The sequence below is a fragment of the Hippoglossus hippoglossus genome, chromosome 22 (assembly GCF_009819705.1).
Source record: "Hippoglossus hippoglossus isolate fHipHip1 chromosome 22, fHipHip1.pri, whole genome shotgun sequence".
NCBI classification, from domain to species: Eukaryota; Metazoa; Chordata; class Actinopteri; order Pleuronectiformes; family Pleuronectidae; genus Hippoglossus; species Hippoglossus hippoglossus.
This window is the reverse complement of record NC_047172.1, coordinates 15,041,777-15,057,737: the sequence shown is the minus strand read 5'-3', so window position 1 is coordinate 15,057,737 and position 15,961 is coordinate 15,041,777. Positions and strand designations below refer to the sequence as shown.

The 15,961-nt window shown below is 45.4% G+C and overlaps 2 protein-coding genes across 2 annotated transcripts in view; one reads left to right on the top strand and one right to left on the bottom strand.

The window, feature by feature from the left end:
• LOC117756576 (formin-like) overlaps positions 1–11,966 on the bottom strand; it is a 56,055-nt gene extending 44,089 nt beyond the window's left edge. Inside the window, exons 1-3 of the mRNA XM_034577117.1 lie at positions 11,879–11,966; positions 9,028–10,670; positions 539–705 (exon numbers count right to left, since the gene is read on the bottom strand). Coding sequence (XP_034433008.1) covers positions 539–705; positions 9,028–10,561 — 1,701 coding nt within the window. The 5' untranslated portion in view covers positions 10,562–10,670; positions 11,879–11,966. The remainder of the gene's footprint in view (positions 1–538; positions 706–9,027; positions 10,671–11,878) is intronic.
• Positions 11,967–14,303: 2,337 nt separating this feature from the next.
• The window catches only part of LOC117755511 (ryanodine receptor 3-like), a 115,950-nt gene continuing 114,292 nt past the window's right edge, over positions 14,304–15,961 (top strand). The window contains 1 exon segment of the mRNA XM_034575365.1: positions 14,304–14,555. Coding sequence (XP_034431256.1) covers positions 14,508–14,555 — 48 coding nt within the window. The 5' untranslated portion in view covers positions 14,304–14,507.

Below are 15,961 nucleotides of genomic sequence, written 5' to 3'. Positions count from 1 at the left end.
AAAGAATGAATGCCTTTACCAGGTATGATGCATGATGGTACTTCTCTAAGTGTACTTCTTATTAGCATAATTAAAACCTATTGAACTCCCAGAAACAATGTTCATAAAGTACAGTAGGATTGTATTAATCACACTCTGCGAGCAACAATATCTTGTTGCAACTAAGCCAAATAACATTAGGAAATCACACTATTACTCTATGTCCTAAAACATGGCAATTAATCACAAACATTGCAAAACGTTTGCAGGAGTAGTTCAAACTGTTCTGTGTTTGCTCTGAACAAGAGAGGTTTGAGTGGAATGATCTCAGTTTTGGCTTAAAACCCCAGTCTACAGATTAAAATCCATGACCTGTTAATCCACCTCTAAGAATTCATGATCAGGTGGTTAAACGCCTGAGTGAACAAAAAAAATCCTCATGAGTCCCACAAAAGAGAGAGGGGGGGGGAAAGGACCATGATGCACTGCTCCGCGAGCAAAAATGTGCATTCCAGCTAATTGTGATCTTTAGGTGTTTGTTGTGCTCAAGTTTCCTCACCGTGCAATCCAGCCTGGGATAATAGGGCGTGTCCCCGATGATGTCATCCTCCGGCGGCGTGATGCGTAGGAAGTCCAGGTGATCAGGGCGCGGAACACAGGAGAGGGGCTCCTGAGGTTCGTCACCATCCAGCATCCAAATATCATCCTGACGCAAGAGAGAATCCTCTGCAGAAAAACACAAACACACACACGACCACAGGGTGATTAACACACATGTTGTGCAAGGAATCATTGCAGGGAGATACTCAACAGGTGCAATCAGGTGTGATGAGGCTGAATAAGCAGCAGTGTCTGAGGAAAACTATTTCCCTGTGAAACCAGCATGGGCTACAAAAATGGAACGAGGTAGGAAGCAGGCATCAGAGCCTTTTAGCATCAAACAGGCAGCAAGTCAGACACTAGTTTAGCTCCAGGCACGAGGGCACAAAGCTATTTTTATCTGCACTTAGCCAGGCCTGTTCCAATCGTCAACCCCGAGAGGAAGCCACACTGATCCAATAAGAAAAAATGGCTAGAGAGCATTGTTCTTAAAAACAAACATCACTGTTTAATACAGATTTGCATTCAAGAAAATGTTAAAATCAAATAGAAAATAGGTGTTTTGTGTGAGCTTGTGTGTTCAGTCATCTCAAGGCCCGGAGGGAGTGGAAATACAAGACTACACCCTAATTAATTGATTAAGAAAGACTGCCCTCTACTGACCAAGGACTTACATACACTTCACAATTAAATGGCACATGTAAACTTCATCCGAAAACAAGGCTAAATTTGAAATTCCAAATATGAACTGCCTCCTCCGTGCTTCTTTGAATGCAGAATACTGAGGGAGTTTGCATTTTATAGAACGTGGCCTTTAACATGAACTACTCGCTGGCACTATGCAGATGCAGATGCAGACTGAGCCTGCATAGCCTTGCTCATGTGTCACTGCCCTGAACAAATCACATTGTATTAACTTCAGGAGGAACCAGGCTATTGCTGCGAGAGCCAACACAGAAGCGTAAAGGCTATTTCAACGACTTATAATGTGCAAAGAAATGTAATATCTCATGCCTTGCTGCATGCATTCACCGTCTCTGGAGAGTCAGTCATGCAAGAAAAGGGGATAAAAAGTGCAAGTTAAGAGAGATGTGGGGCAAGGACAGTGAGGTGAAAGAATAAGGAGGCGGAGGAGAGAAAACACAGAGGGGGAGGGGGAGGGTTCGGATCTTGAAGCTTGATGTTCTCAATTTCCTCCAGCTGAAAGACAACACCCTGAACTGTTGGTGGTCACAATTATGAGCTGGAAAACTGAGCAATGCACTTCCTGTTCGATGAGATGCTAAAATATCCCATAACCTCAGTATGTAATGAGCGACCTTGAACAGGGAATGCGGAATTACTGTACTGCAGCTCAGCAGCCACTATATGAATACAAACATGATATGATAATATGAGAGCCCCCCCCCCCCCCACACAGAGAAAACTAACTGTGGGGGCTTCATTGAAAACAAATGGAAGCATTGAAATTCAGGGTCCTTATTCTACCACGATCAGTCACTTGGAGACGGCTGCAGCGCCTGCACTCCCTCCACTTCTCTGGGACTTTGGCAGGATTAGATTAATAACTTTTCATTATGATAATGCTGCGCTGCATGGTCCCGCAGCGGGGAACTGCTGACTCTAGGCTGGGACTCTTCCAAATGTAGCCCCGGATAAAGGCCAGTCTGTGCCAAGGAAAGAAACTATTGATCAGAAACAAGCTCTCTCACTTTCTGTCTTTCTCTCCTGTGACAAAGTGTTCCATACACGAAAGAAGCAAACGATGAACGCCCACTGATATGTTAGCTATGTTCCTTCATGCCTACAAAAACAAAACGGTTAAACAGTCTGTTTCCCATGATTTACAGCCAACCTGTCACCAAATTAAATATGCATAAGGTGGAAAACAGTGCCACCATCTGGACAGGCAGGGAAAAGGGGCCTGTCTTTCTCCCCATTTTCAAAAACACTGCAGTGGAGGCCTGATGCTGCTGCTACTGCTGCTCGAGATGGGGACATAGTGGAGTAAAGCACAACACTGCAGATGTGAAGCAGCTTCTGCATTCATCGGGTATAGAAGGCAGCACATTAGTTTACTTGGCAGTTGATCCCTCACTGTCGAACACACACACATACACTCAGTGAGGTTACGTTCAATGCCGCCGGGGACAATTGTGGGCTCATTGCCGCTTAATCTCCATCTCTGCTGCTCTAAAAGCCGAGACTGAATCACAGCGTCCGTAACTGAGGGCTGTTGGGATTGTTTGTCTGGCGACTGAAAAATTAAGTTTGGTTTGACGGAGAGTAACGTGCCGCTAAATGGATCATCCCAAACCAAGACAGCATCAGTGCACCAGCTGCTGTCTGGAGTCTCTACACAGTAAATAGACCTGCAGGTGTTGACTGTCCTTGCAGTAATTTGACAGTCAAAACACATGCGTGTGAGTGAGCAGCTGCCAGACAGCGTGGGTGTTTCAGTGGCCCTGTGAAGTATTATTATTTAGTGCGGCTCAGTCAGAGGGCAGCTAGCGTCTGATCCTGAGAGGTGGGTGTGTCGGTGGAGACAGATTAATCACTCCGTCAGCTAGGCCTCACTCATCCGGCGGTCAGGGAAAGCTCTGCTCAGGCTGTATTGAACACTGTGAAGCAGACATGAAACCATTAAGAGCGAAGAGTCTTTTCAAACCCACATAGGCGGTGGCAGTCTTGTTGTTAGTGGACCACTGCAGGTCAGGCAAGCTCAAAATATCTCTTTGTATTTCTATAACGGATTAACTCTACCTCCTCCCCTCTCATTCTTATTAAAGACACTCAAACAGCTTTATCCAGCATACCCACTGCCCTATTTTATCCACTTAAAATCTAACACACATTTAAAGCAAACGAGCTGGGCCATGTGGCACGCTGAGTGCATCTGGCAGCCTCCTACCCCCTCCTCCACCACTTTTACCCAGGATCACAGATTTTTATATAAATCATGAAAAATGGAGGATTTGTGAATCACCCTGCTGGTTTATGCTCCTGTCACGGCTGTTTTTTTCCCACACAGGCTTGTTGGCCGTGCAAAGCCGTCAGGCCGGCTGATTGACTGGTTTTGGCTGTCAGTCCTGAAATTTGTGTAAATACAGGGAGCTACAATTGGAAACTGTGCTGCAGGTGACCAGAGGGCCAGAGCAGATATGTAGCATGAAGCTCACAGACTCGTCTTTACTCATTTCAAATGCAGCTCTGGAGGCTGATTGGAAAATAAAACAATAAAAGGAAGAGGGTGGAGTGTGTTCATTGGGCCTGGCAGGGCATTGACTGAGAGAAAGGACATTTGGTTATCTCTGCTTCACTCTACCAGTGAGTGCATGTATAAAAAACAGGGTTTCTGCAGGTTCCTTTTAAGACTTTTTAAGGAATGACATTTTAGAGAGTTAATCGTGATTTCCTTTTCTCCCATCATTAGAGGTTTCTTTCTGGATTCATTCTGTTTATGTTTCTGTCACAATCTTTTCTTTCCCCGCTTGTTTTGATGCAGCTGATGTCTCGAATAAAAATGCAGCCGAATCGTGGGTGCAAAATGTATGTATATGTATTTATACTTCCCCATATGAGTTGAAGTAACAGAGCAGAGAATAGATAGTAGGTATCCATAGTCTAGAGATGAAGTCTAACGAGGTGTTGTAGACTATCAGTTATCAGTTCTACGAATGCCTTGTTTGTAGTTTTATTATAGTGACTAATATCTGTATCATCAATAAAGAACTACAACTCACTAAGACATTCCTGTCTAATTTCTTTCATATTCTCATATTGAGGCACAACGTAAGTAGCGTTCACAAAATAGTTACGTAATCAGAGACATACCAGAATGTTTTGAAGACCTCGTATGTAATATTTTAACACATTTAAGAATTTTTAATGCCTAAAATTCAGATAATGACATTTTAAGGCCCAAGGAAACTCTGACTTAGAGTGAAGCCGATCATGTTAAAAACTTCTAAAAGCATGAGATGGGAGATACTAGCGTTTGCCCAGCTGGTAGTGTAGGTAATGTTATGTTGAATGAAGAATAAAAAGCTCCCTGTTATATGAGAAAGAGCATTGTGCCTTGTTTCTGTGTGTGGACATTACAGCTTGTACGGCACTCGTAGCCTCTGTTTTTGGCAGAATCCACCTCATTATCTAAATAGAGCCGGCCCTTGTCCTCATTGAGCGAAGCAGCTACGCATGGCAGTGCACTCTGTGTTGAATGACAGCTCGCAGGGAGAACAGGCTGACACACTCTTGCTGATCAGGTTCATATGACCTTCCCGGAACGTATTGACTAATCTGATTATGGTATTGCCTGCCATATGTCAGACAATAATATAAGTAAGGAATTTAGGAAGGGTGGGGTAAAGGGAAACGCGAGAGCGAGCGTGGGAGACGCTAATGGTAAAAGCCTGACAACAGTTTCTCCTAAAGCGGCTATAAAAAATATGAAATGACATGATATGTAACGTAAGTGGAGGCAATTGTAGTAAGAAGCCTACAGACTGTTTTCACCCGAGGCTGCAGGTCGTCTCTGCTCTACAGAGCTCTACAGCCTCTTTCAACTCACTGTTTTGATTTTCACACCCACAGTTGTGCTGCTTTGACTCTGGCTGCTCTCAGCACTGTTTACAGCTGCAGCAGGCGGCTAAAAGAAGATACAAGAACTCACTGTACACCAGCTGCCCCGCACCAAGCAGCGAACGCACACAACTGGTGACTCACTGTAGTCATTTCCACATACGAGGGGATGTCCATGTTGTGTTCACAGATTCCTTATACCGAAGGTTTAAAATTTCTTGTTTGATTGTGCAGTTTTGAGAGGATGTTGACTACCTGATGATTATACGGGGAACAAAAATGCTGATAGAAAGAGAAAGCAATGACATTACTCAGTGTTAATATCATAAACTGTATAAAAAGGTGGAAGACATGACTCGTCTCTCCAAAAGTGAAGCCAATGCCCCCCACCTGGGGGTTGGCTGTAGTATAGGTCATTAATCCCGCCTCCTCCATGTTAGTGGATGGGACGTAAATGTTTTTACTTTGTTCCAGAACGTGGCCTTTCAGTTTGAGACCTGGTCCTTCGTGCTCAGATTTTGCTTTCACTCAGAAACCCGTACTCTCCTGCTTGCCATAGACCTGCTCTGCTTGTGCGCCTCTACTCAGATATTCTGTTGCATATTCCCGGCACTCCAGGTTCAGCTCTTCTCCTCGCACTCGACGCTGCTTCTGTGTGCCCATGAAATGGATGGTCTCGGATTTCTCCTCTGCTCAGATCGTGATACATGAACCAAACTAAAAAGTCTAAGTATACGTCGAATTTTATCAAAGATGGTTTCTATCATTTTAGGTAGTTTTTACAACAATTATGTTTTTTTAAGTGCAAATTTTTTCCGGTGAGTTTGGTTTTAATGGGTTACTTGATACTTGACAGCTGAGACTGACTGATTGGTCGAGCGCAAGATGGCAGTGTTGCTGTGCAGGATGTTTTGGCTTCATTTCTGGATAGTGGGAGGAGGTGGAGATGCGTTGTCCATCTTTATATCCAGTCTATGGTGAACACACACAAATCCAACACACTTTTAAGCATAAAGTGTCCTGTTACACAAACTGCAGTGCAGGAGGATTAGCACATGAAGAGAATTTGTTTAAAATGACCGTCTGCATAAGCACAAGCTCATTAATAGGCACTGAGCTTCAATAGGAGAGCGGAGATTAAAGAGCCCGGATGATAATTAGTTCGACATTTGAAGGGCCGAGCTTCAAGCTGACCCACTTAGCCCCTTTTTGGCTGGACACTGTGATGTTCATTTATCTGTGTTAACATCTGAAGTGTGTTCAATTATCAAGCAGCAAAATGGCGATCTCGTAAACAGCTCGGATGCAGCAGAACTGACGGAGGCTTTCTGTTTAAGATTAAAGGCACCACTCTGAAGACTGTGCAGCACGAAGCATGTGGAAAGCATGACGTAGGCAACAATGTGAGCAGATCTTCTTTCATACAGATCGCATATGTGTTATCCATCCCATCTAGTTAATATCTATACCGCCTAACCTTTAAGGGTCGTGGCGGGGCTGGAGAATATTGCAGCTGACATTAGGCAAGAGGACAGGACAGGTCGCCAATGTATCTTAGGGCCAGCGTATAGAGACAAGCAACTATTCAAACTCACATTTACAATTACAATTAACAATTTAAGCCCTGCTCAGACCTGGTATTAACATTCGTCCTGAAAGATCCGACAAACAAGTGGACACCGTTAAGTAAGTGTGTTCACATCTGACATTAAAATGCATCCTGAATGTGTCTCAGGTGACCACTTGTACTTAATACCAGGTCTGAACAGGGTCTCCAATCTGCGTACTGAGTACTCTGCAGCTGTGAATATCTTTGGGTCCGCATGTAGATCTCCGTCCTGACCATAGACTGTATATAAAAAGGTCCTCACTGGATGGATGTGTGGGCTCGGCCCGGAGAGGTGTCGGCTGCTGGTTGGCTCATGTTTAACACCCTGCCATTTAAATTCTCCTGGTTTTTGCCAGCGCCCATTTATGTAACGTTTTCGTATAATATGAAACTGCGTTTGTGAGTAGTATGCGGTGGTAAATGTGTAAATAGGATTAGTCACCTTCATTGTACATAACACAGAGACTGTGGGGCTGAAGTTCAATTTTCTTTTGAATTCTTTTCTCTTGTTTATTGTTAGTTTAGGGAGTCAGGGTTCAATGAATGTCTTTTGGTTTGTTCTGCTTCACTTAGATCTAGGTAGCACCTGTTTTGTTTTGACCTTGGTTCACCCTGAGGTGTGTTTGTTTTCCGGTCACTATCACTTTCTACTGTCACAAGTATTAGTAATAATTCAATGCACAATATTGATGATCTGGTGTTGTGATTTTGGTTTTTGGGACCGGGGCAGGAAACTCCATTAGTGATAATATGTTGCGCTCCTACCCCCGTAGATGGGAGCGTAACATTATTAATGTGTGTGAATGCCAATGTGTGTGTGAGGAACAACGTCACTTCAGTGGGAATTGATACAAATTATTTCCGCATGAGTAAAGCTGGGTTCTTCATTCCCTTTTTCACCAGTTAGCTCGGCACAACACAGCTCAGCACTCCTCCCTCCTCCCTCTAAAAGCTGCTGCTGCTGCTGCTGCTGCTGCTGAGCGCTGCTGACTTGTGCTGCTTGGGCGAGCACCATAGTCTATGATGTAATGATTCAAAACACTCTGGGGCTTCCTTTAAAAAAAATGCAGCATTGTTCTGAAAATAGGGATTAAACTATCTACATTTTCCACAGTCTTTAAGTGAATTACATAATCAATGGGAGGCCATCTGTTTGCTGCTGCAAGTAGAGATTGAATGACACCGACTGAAAGGGTTGATTAACCACGTAACAGAGGTACCTAATGCAATAATAATAATAATAATAATAATAAGGCCTAAAGCATCAAATTGAATTGTGCAGCTTGGAGAGATTCCAGTGAAGGTGTATAAACTTTAAACCAACACAGAAAACCTCTTCTACTGAAACGTATAAGCTCACATAGTGGGCACTGATGAAAAGTCACAGGGGCACTGCTGATCTAAGCTTGTGACATTATTGTGGCTTTGCAAAGATTATGTATGTTGCGAGAGTTTAAATCCATTTATTCTGTCATCGTTAGATTATAAAAAAGGGGAAAGGAGTCCCGCAGATAAGGACCTTCTAATCCTTATTTTCTCCCCCGCCTTGTGCCGCCTGGGTCCGTGATCCTTTGTCAGCTTCCTGTGAAAGAGGTTAGGATGTGGGGTTTTTAAGGGGAGGGACAGCAGATCCCTCCGAGTCCAAATTGGCAATGCTTCAGTTAACACCATGCTCACGAGAACCCTGGTCAGTTCAAACTCTGTGTCAACTTTGATCTGAGACACTCCACTCCTAATCTCTGCCTTTTCCCTCCCGCGGCACTGAGAGCGTTAAAACGGATCATCGGCCAAACTATTCTCAGGCCCCGCTTGCCCCTTGTTCAACTCCGCTGGATAGTTTTTAATTTGTGGTCATATGTCAAAGCCAGGACGAGAACACAGCAGTTAAAGCCTAACAGAGACGCTTTGTAAAACAGTGCCTTTCTGTTGATGTAGCTTGTGGTGGAGTGACAAAAAGTGAAACTCCTTGTGCAGAAATAGTTTGTCAGTTGTGTTGCACACAAATTGCTGGAGCTTTTCAACAAAAACCTCAGGCGCACACACACTGACACAGACACATGAATCTCTCTCAAAGCATATTGTTCTGTTCTTTGAAATACAGCTCCAGCAGTTCCGGAGCGAGGGCACATTCTGACAACCGTTTCATGCTCCTGTCTGAGACGATAAAACAGCCAGGACGTCAACATTAACATCAAGGCATGAATCAGTGTGTTCAAAGTGCTGTTGGAGTTGGAGAGGCGGGATTTCTCATAACTCACCTGTTGTCGTGGAGTTGCTGGAGGAATTCCACTTGGAGGTGCTCGGCCTCCTGCTGAGGTTCAGGTCCAGGCGGGTGATGGTGCGCTTGTTGCCGTTCTTGTCGATGACCTCTGTGAAGATTTTGGACTCGTCAATGTTGCTGGAGCCTTCGCGGGCCGGGTCCACGTCCTTGTCCGACAGCAGCACGATACGGTGGTTGAGCTGTGGGCTCGCCTGCTTACAGGGCAGAGGGGACAGGACTGGGGACATGCTCTGGAGGCTGTTTGAGGCGGGGAAAGAGGTGTTGAAGACCCCGGCGAGAGACGCAGAAGACGGGCTCTTGATGCGGGATTTGGCTGAGGGTGAAGGGTTGGTTGTATTGGACAGGGGCAACCATAGCCCCTCAGACTGCTTGTTACCTGTCGTTTCTCTACCAACCCCAGCCAGGTGGGCTCCATTTGTCCCTCTCCACTCTGCGGACCCTTCCCTCTCTGGGCTCGTATGGCTAACATGGTGCACCCTCCCCTCCACATCCTGCACTTTAGCCACCACCCTGACCCCTATATTCCTCTGATTGATGTTGCCACAGAGCTGCTGAGCGGACCCGACTGCTGATGCATTCTCAGATAACGTCTCCACCGGAGAGTCAAACCTCTTAATTGGTCGAAGGTTGCTCCCACTTTCCCGTCGGGTCAGTCCCTCCATCAGGCTGCAATAAGACGACTCGAAACCCAGCTCGCTGTCGTATTCCGAGAAGTCGCTGCAGAAATACATGTCGGGGTCAAATGTCCGGTTGTCCTCCATGAAGTCCCAGCCCTCACGGCCGATCTGGAAGGGTTCCTCCATTGGCAGGATGGGATTACTGACTGCACTTACATAGGAGCCGGTGGCTGGGCTGTCAGACACATGGACGGTGGCTGGAATACCTGGGATCGGCTCCACTACTGAGGCTGCAGATACGGCCACACCATTCTGAGCGCCTGAAGTCCCACTTATAACTTTCTTCTTTATCTTACTGTTCAGGAAATCCTCCGCACTGTCGAGCTTCTTGCTTCCAAACTTTTTCAGCTTCTTGCTCTTGGACGTGGCTCTCTTATGCTCCGGAGAAACAGCGTGAGAATAGTTGCTGCTGCTGCTGAGAACCTGACTTCCAACGTGAGCTTCCTGACCCTCCATGTAATCCTGTAATTTCCCATCCTGGTTACCCATCCTGACCTTGTTGGCGCAGTCCCGACACAGCGATAAGAGAACCGCCAGCAACTGGTGGTGCTCCGCCGCCAGCCAGCAGAGCTCTGCAACAACCTCCTTTGTTGCCTGCTGAGAGTTGAGGAGTTCTCCCGAGGTATAGGAAGACTGGCCTCTTTGTTCGGACGCCGCAAGATCCTCCTTTCCCCAGTCATGGTCATTGCCGGCGCTTTCTGAATGAGGGGCAAGGCTCTTGTACTTGAAGCTCAGGGCCCGCCTCTTGGGGTTATACAGGCTGATGTTGCTGAGCTCACGGATGGGCGCATACAGGATCAAGACAGTGTGTGTGCCCTCCATGACGGGAGCCATGTTGATCACTCAAGCGGTCCAAAGTAAGTGGTCAGTCCCCAGACAGAGTGACTGGGCTCGGACTGCAGAGGAGGATTTCTGGCCATTCATCACTTGGCCTGTCAAGATGCTGTCAGAGAGAAAGTAACATGCAGCGATAAATCAGACTTAACAGACACAGGATGTCTAAACAACATGTTATAGACATTTCGTGAGCCCTAATGCCAGACTTTTTATATTTCTCTTTGATTTCAAGTCGAACCGGGCAATTAAACAATATCAATCATTATCGCAATATTATTTTCCTCAATATCAATATTACAAAATTGCAATATATATTCTTTACCCAAGCACAGTGATTAGGTATAACAGATGATGATCTAGCTAAGAGTTGTTGTTTTGCTGTGCATGTGTTTGTCATTTTCTGCCCATAAAGAAGAGTTTAAAGCCACAACTTTCACTCATGAGCAAAAATCAGTCTTTAAACTTAAAAGAAATAATAATGTGACATTTATCTTAAGAATCATCAATATTGACAGATGAAAAATGTTATCTGACCATAATTTTTGGCCATATCGCCCAACCCTAAAGTATGATATTAACAATTTCTCACATCTAGGGCCCTTACTACCTGGATTACAATGTAGAGATTTAAAAACACAAACTGCTCCTCTCACATCATAAAAAGCAAAAATAAAACCGACTCTATTATTCACCTAACGTCCTTGACCTTATATCATCTACACATCCCTCTCCTGCATTTGTTGTATAAGCACATACAACACTTCATCAACATTTCAGAAGTCTGCAGCATGAATCCTGCCACTCACACGAACACATACACACACAAACGGTGACGACACACGCAGGGCCCCGTGCATGCAGGGGCTGCCATGTTTACAAGCAAAGCAGACACACACCATTTCTACTTGTGATCCAAACGATTCCCTCACCGTCTCTGCACTGTTTACATGACAACACACACACACACACACACACACACACACACACACACACACACACACACACACACACACACACTGCTGTGACGATGATCCTCTGAGCCTGTCACCTTGCAACCACCACCACGTTTGACAGTGTTAAGATGGCAGCACAACTAACACTAAAACAGGCTTTTTAAGGTTACAGCTGCAACACTAGAAGTAAGATCGACACATATTTAGCTGAATTTATTATGATTCAAAGTCAATGCATTCAAAATAAACTCCGCATCAGCCTCAGGTTGAGGTTTTTATACTTAGTAAGTATGTCACAGAGCATTGCACCTGCAGCAGGTATCACACAGCAGCAGCTCGTCAAACACAAACAGTGACTTACCCTCCTCGGTTTAGTGAACACGGCAGATATCCCCCCCTTCGCATCTCTGAGCTGCTGCTGCAGAAACACCGCTGCTTCTCTCACCGGGCTCCTCCGCCCTGATGGACGGGAGGCCGGACCAATGGGAGCGTCCACCGCCGGCTCCCTGCTCCCTGATTGGCTCTGCGTTATCCATCCACGTCCCGCATTGGGAGTGAGTGCAGCTGCAGCCTGGCAGGTGGGCCATGTGATAAGGGGATGTGTGTGTGTTGTGTGTGTGTGTGGAGCAGGAAATGGATGGTAATCAGGTTCAAGTGGAGTTTGTTTGCATATGCATTTGTTTGCATCATCACAGAGGATGATATGAGAGTTTAGAGGTAAGAGAGCGTCACACTACACCTCCTGCTCCATGAAGGCCCAGGTGAATCCATCTGTTACCGAGCAGAGACACCTAGAGGCTGACATGAGCACTGCTGCTTCACTACACTAACATTTTCCAATTCATGACAGTTACATTTTATGACCCAGGTATAATAGTATTTAAAGGAACAGTAGGGGATTCATTTATATATATATAATGCCACAATGAATTCATTCGTTTCTGTAGCAGCTGCAATAACTTCAGAGCCTACTGAAAATGTAGAGGTTGAGTGTGTAAGATCTAGGTGAAAGGGATCTACTGGCAGAAATTGAATACAAAATAATCCTAGTGATGTTTTCACCAGTTTGTTTCATCTAAATTGTATAAATTGTTGTTTTAGAATGAGCCTTTTATGTATAAATACTTTATATTTACATATGTAGAGGGTCGTCTCTACAGAGGCCGCCATGTTTTTAACAGTAGCCCAGACTGGACAAACTAAACACCCTTTGAGTTTGTATGAGAACTGAAGGTTACCACAGGTTCTCTTTCATGTTTGGAAGGGGAGGCGAGGTGAGGGGTAATCAGCTGCAACATGCAACTTCACCACTAGATGTCACTACATTCTACACACTGAACATTTAAAAGAAAAGGAAACAGAAAAAGTAATACATGGACACACGTTTTATGTGCAAGTATATAGACTTTAATTTCAATTAAATCTGGTTGAAATTCAGGCTTGGAAATAAGATTAACATTTAAAAGTTGGAGACCCTACATGACCATTTATGAACTCAGGAATGCAAGAAGGACTCACTTACTTTCACCTCCATGGGGCCAAATTCCACATTCATGTAGACCTATAGTGCTTAAAGGATAATCAGTTGATTTGTTTGTAATTCAATACTAATAACAATGAAACACTGTGGGCATCGTGATCTGTGGAGTTTGTCATTAGTCAGAAACACCAAGGAAACAATCTTGAGATGGATCTTCCATAATTTTGAAACATCACTGCGATAAATACGGAAAACATCACTGCGATAAATACGGATCAGGAAAATGAATGAAGTCAAAAAGGAAGGAGGCGAACAAGGCATTATGGGAGGAAACATGCAGATAGGCTCAGAGCAGGTCCTTGCAGGTCACAGGACCTACGCTAGAGGGCAGCATCGCATCACCACCAGAGATGTGTTCCATTAAAGCATTAACCAGTAAGGTCCAATGTGACTTTAGGAAATCAGTGGTTACAGGTCACTTATGACTGTTTTGTCCACGAGAAAAGTCCAAGTCGTACTTTTATTCTGTTAAGGTATAATTGAGTTGAATCACATTTAATTAAGTTATCTAAAGGTATGTAACCCAATCAAAATAAATCCGTAAATTGATAATAAATAATACGAATCAGAAAGCCTTTACTGTGACTGTAAGTGCTGCACACAGAAGCAAACACCTGAACAGAACACCCGATGAATAATATGGTATAAATATCTACATGGAATTTCGACGTGGTGTTGCTTATGAATGATGGTAGATGCATTGCTAATACAAATTCAGTCAGGAGGTTGCAATGGGTTCTCCAGCTTTTTTAATTGGTTGTATTCATGGAGTGAAGCGTAAACAGCAAATTTTCTCATTGAGATCTTCAGAAGCAGCGATGCATCACAGCAACACAGATCTGGGAATGTGGTGGATTTGTGTTGATGCTTTCAAATGTTTCGCTCAATAAACCAATATTCGCTGTCTCCTACGCTGACAGTGACACGCTCCGTGGTAACGGATGTGTGTGGCAGTGGCGGCTGAGCGGCAGGGAGCTGGCCGTGGTGCTGATCTGCCCCAGCACCGAGCCGGTAACGTGACGTGAATGTGCAGCTGTGAGAGGAGACGTGGCTGTGAGCACAGGACGGATCCGCCATCCCTCCGCTCCCTGCTTCTGTTTAACCCGCTAATGTTTGAATATTGCCGCGGCCCCCGGTTGCAATTAACGAGGTCTGCCGGTGACGTGGCAGATAAAGACCCCGCTGCTGTATCTCGGCTTCACGACACCGTCCCCCAGCTCGCTCCAGCCCACCGATGCTGCTGCTGACACACACTGCTCCTCCTCCTCCTCCTCCTCCTGCTGCTCCTGCTCCTCCTGCTCCGGGCGGTGCGCGGCGGCCTCAGTGAAACACACACATGCTGCGGTCGTGTGCCCGCTGTGTATGGTCCGCGGATTAGCTATATGCTAGTATCGATAGGTGAGAGGAGCCAGCGGAGGCTTCCCGAGCGTGAGCAGGCTCCTGTGCGGCCATGGCTGAAGGTGGAGAGGGAGAGGATGAGATCCAGTTCCTCCGGACTGTGAGTACATTTCCTGCCTGTTTGCACTTGAAGCACTGCCGCTCCGGTGATGTGGAGAAATGTGTAGCTCTCGCTCCTCTGTATCGCTGCCCATCGTTTGTCTCGCTCCTCTGGTGTTATTCCATCGCATCCCCTCTGATAACCTGGCGTCTTGTTGCACATCTTAGAGGCGTTGATAGTGCCCCCGTTGTTTTGCGCATCGCTCCCCGACAGCTATTGTCTTCCCTGCAGTCTCTGTCTCAAGAAGTTGACAGCACTATTTCTCCTGCCGTGCAAAACTTACATATGCACCTTCCTGCGCCCTCTCGGTTACAAGTTGTAGTGTGATTCCACTTATAATCCCTGAAATACTCAGGGTTGATCTACAAGGCTGAATTGTTCTTGTATTATCACTTCAGTGTCTGTGAGGAGGAAGGCAGTTCTGAACCAGTGTGCTTGCTGTGCATTCAAACGTGCCAGTCTGGCAGTGTTGGCTGCACGTCCAGACAGTCGCCCCAGGGTTCCTGTGCAGCAGCAAATATCTATGCAAATGAACATTTTGTAATAAATGCAGTCTCGATGCACCCTGATGTCTTACTTGTTGGACGTAACCGCAGTTTAGACTCTACAAGAAACTACCTGCGACTCTAGTGCCACACACTGCAATGAAAACATTTGCCACTTAGTACTAATGAATTCTTTCAGTTGAGAAGATGAGTGTCGGGGCTCGGACGTATCTGGCAGCGCGTGAACTTGTTTTCTGCCGCTGACAAAGATAGATGGTGACATGATCGGCTCATCTATGGTGAAATGCATCGAGAGATGTGTCATGTCTGAAAATACACTCTGATCTGGTTGATGAAGGAGCGGAGGGCTGGAGGTCTTCCAGATAGACCCCCGAGACAGTAGGAGGTGTTTGGTCGCACATATCTGTGGACCTGCTGCTTGTGGTTTACCTTTATTAAGCTGCTCACACATGCACAACTGGCTGTATCATAGAGGTATTTGTATTCTCATGTAAATCATTGTCATATTTATTGAATTTATTCCCATTATTGTCAGAGATTAATTGAGAGGCTTCAGGACAGATTTTACAAAGTACAAATGACAGTGTCAAAATGTCAAAAGAGATCCAGGCAGACAGTGTGGGTCCATGACTCTGCCCTCAAGTGACAGCGTCTCGACTAAGTCTGTGTTTGCTCTGTGCCGAAAGGCTCTCTTATCTCCGGGGAAGGCGGCGATCTTTAAAAAAAACGAGCCCTTCCTTTCACCTCCTCCCATGTGGCAGAATCTGCAACCTTTAAACCACAGCACACAGAGGTCACGGCATCAGCATGGCTGCCGCTCCAAAGGAGAGCTGACATTTCATCTTACACCTTCACACCGCACCTCTTCTCTGGGCTCGAATGGAAAAACCACCAATCGGC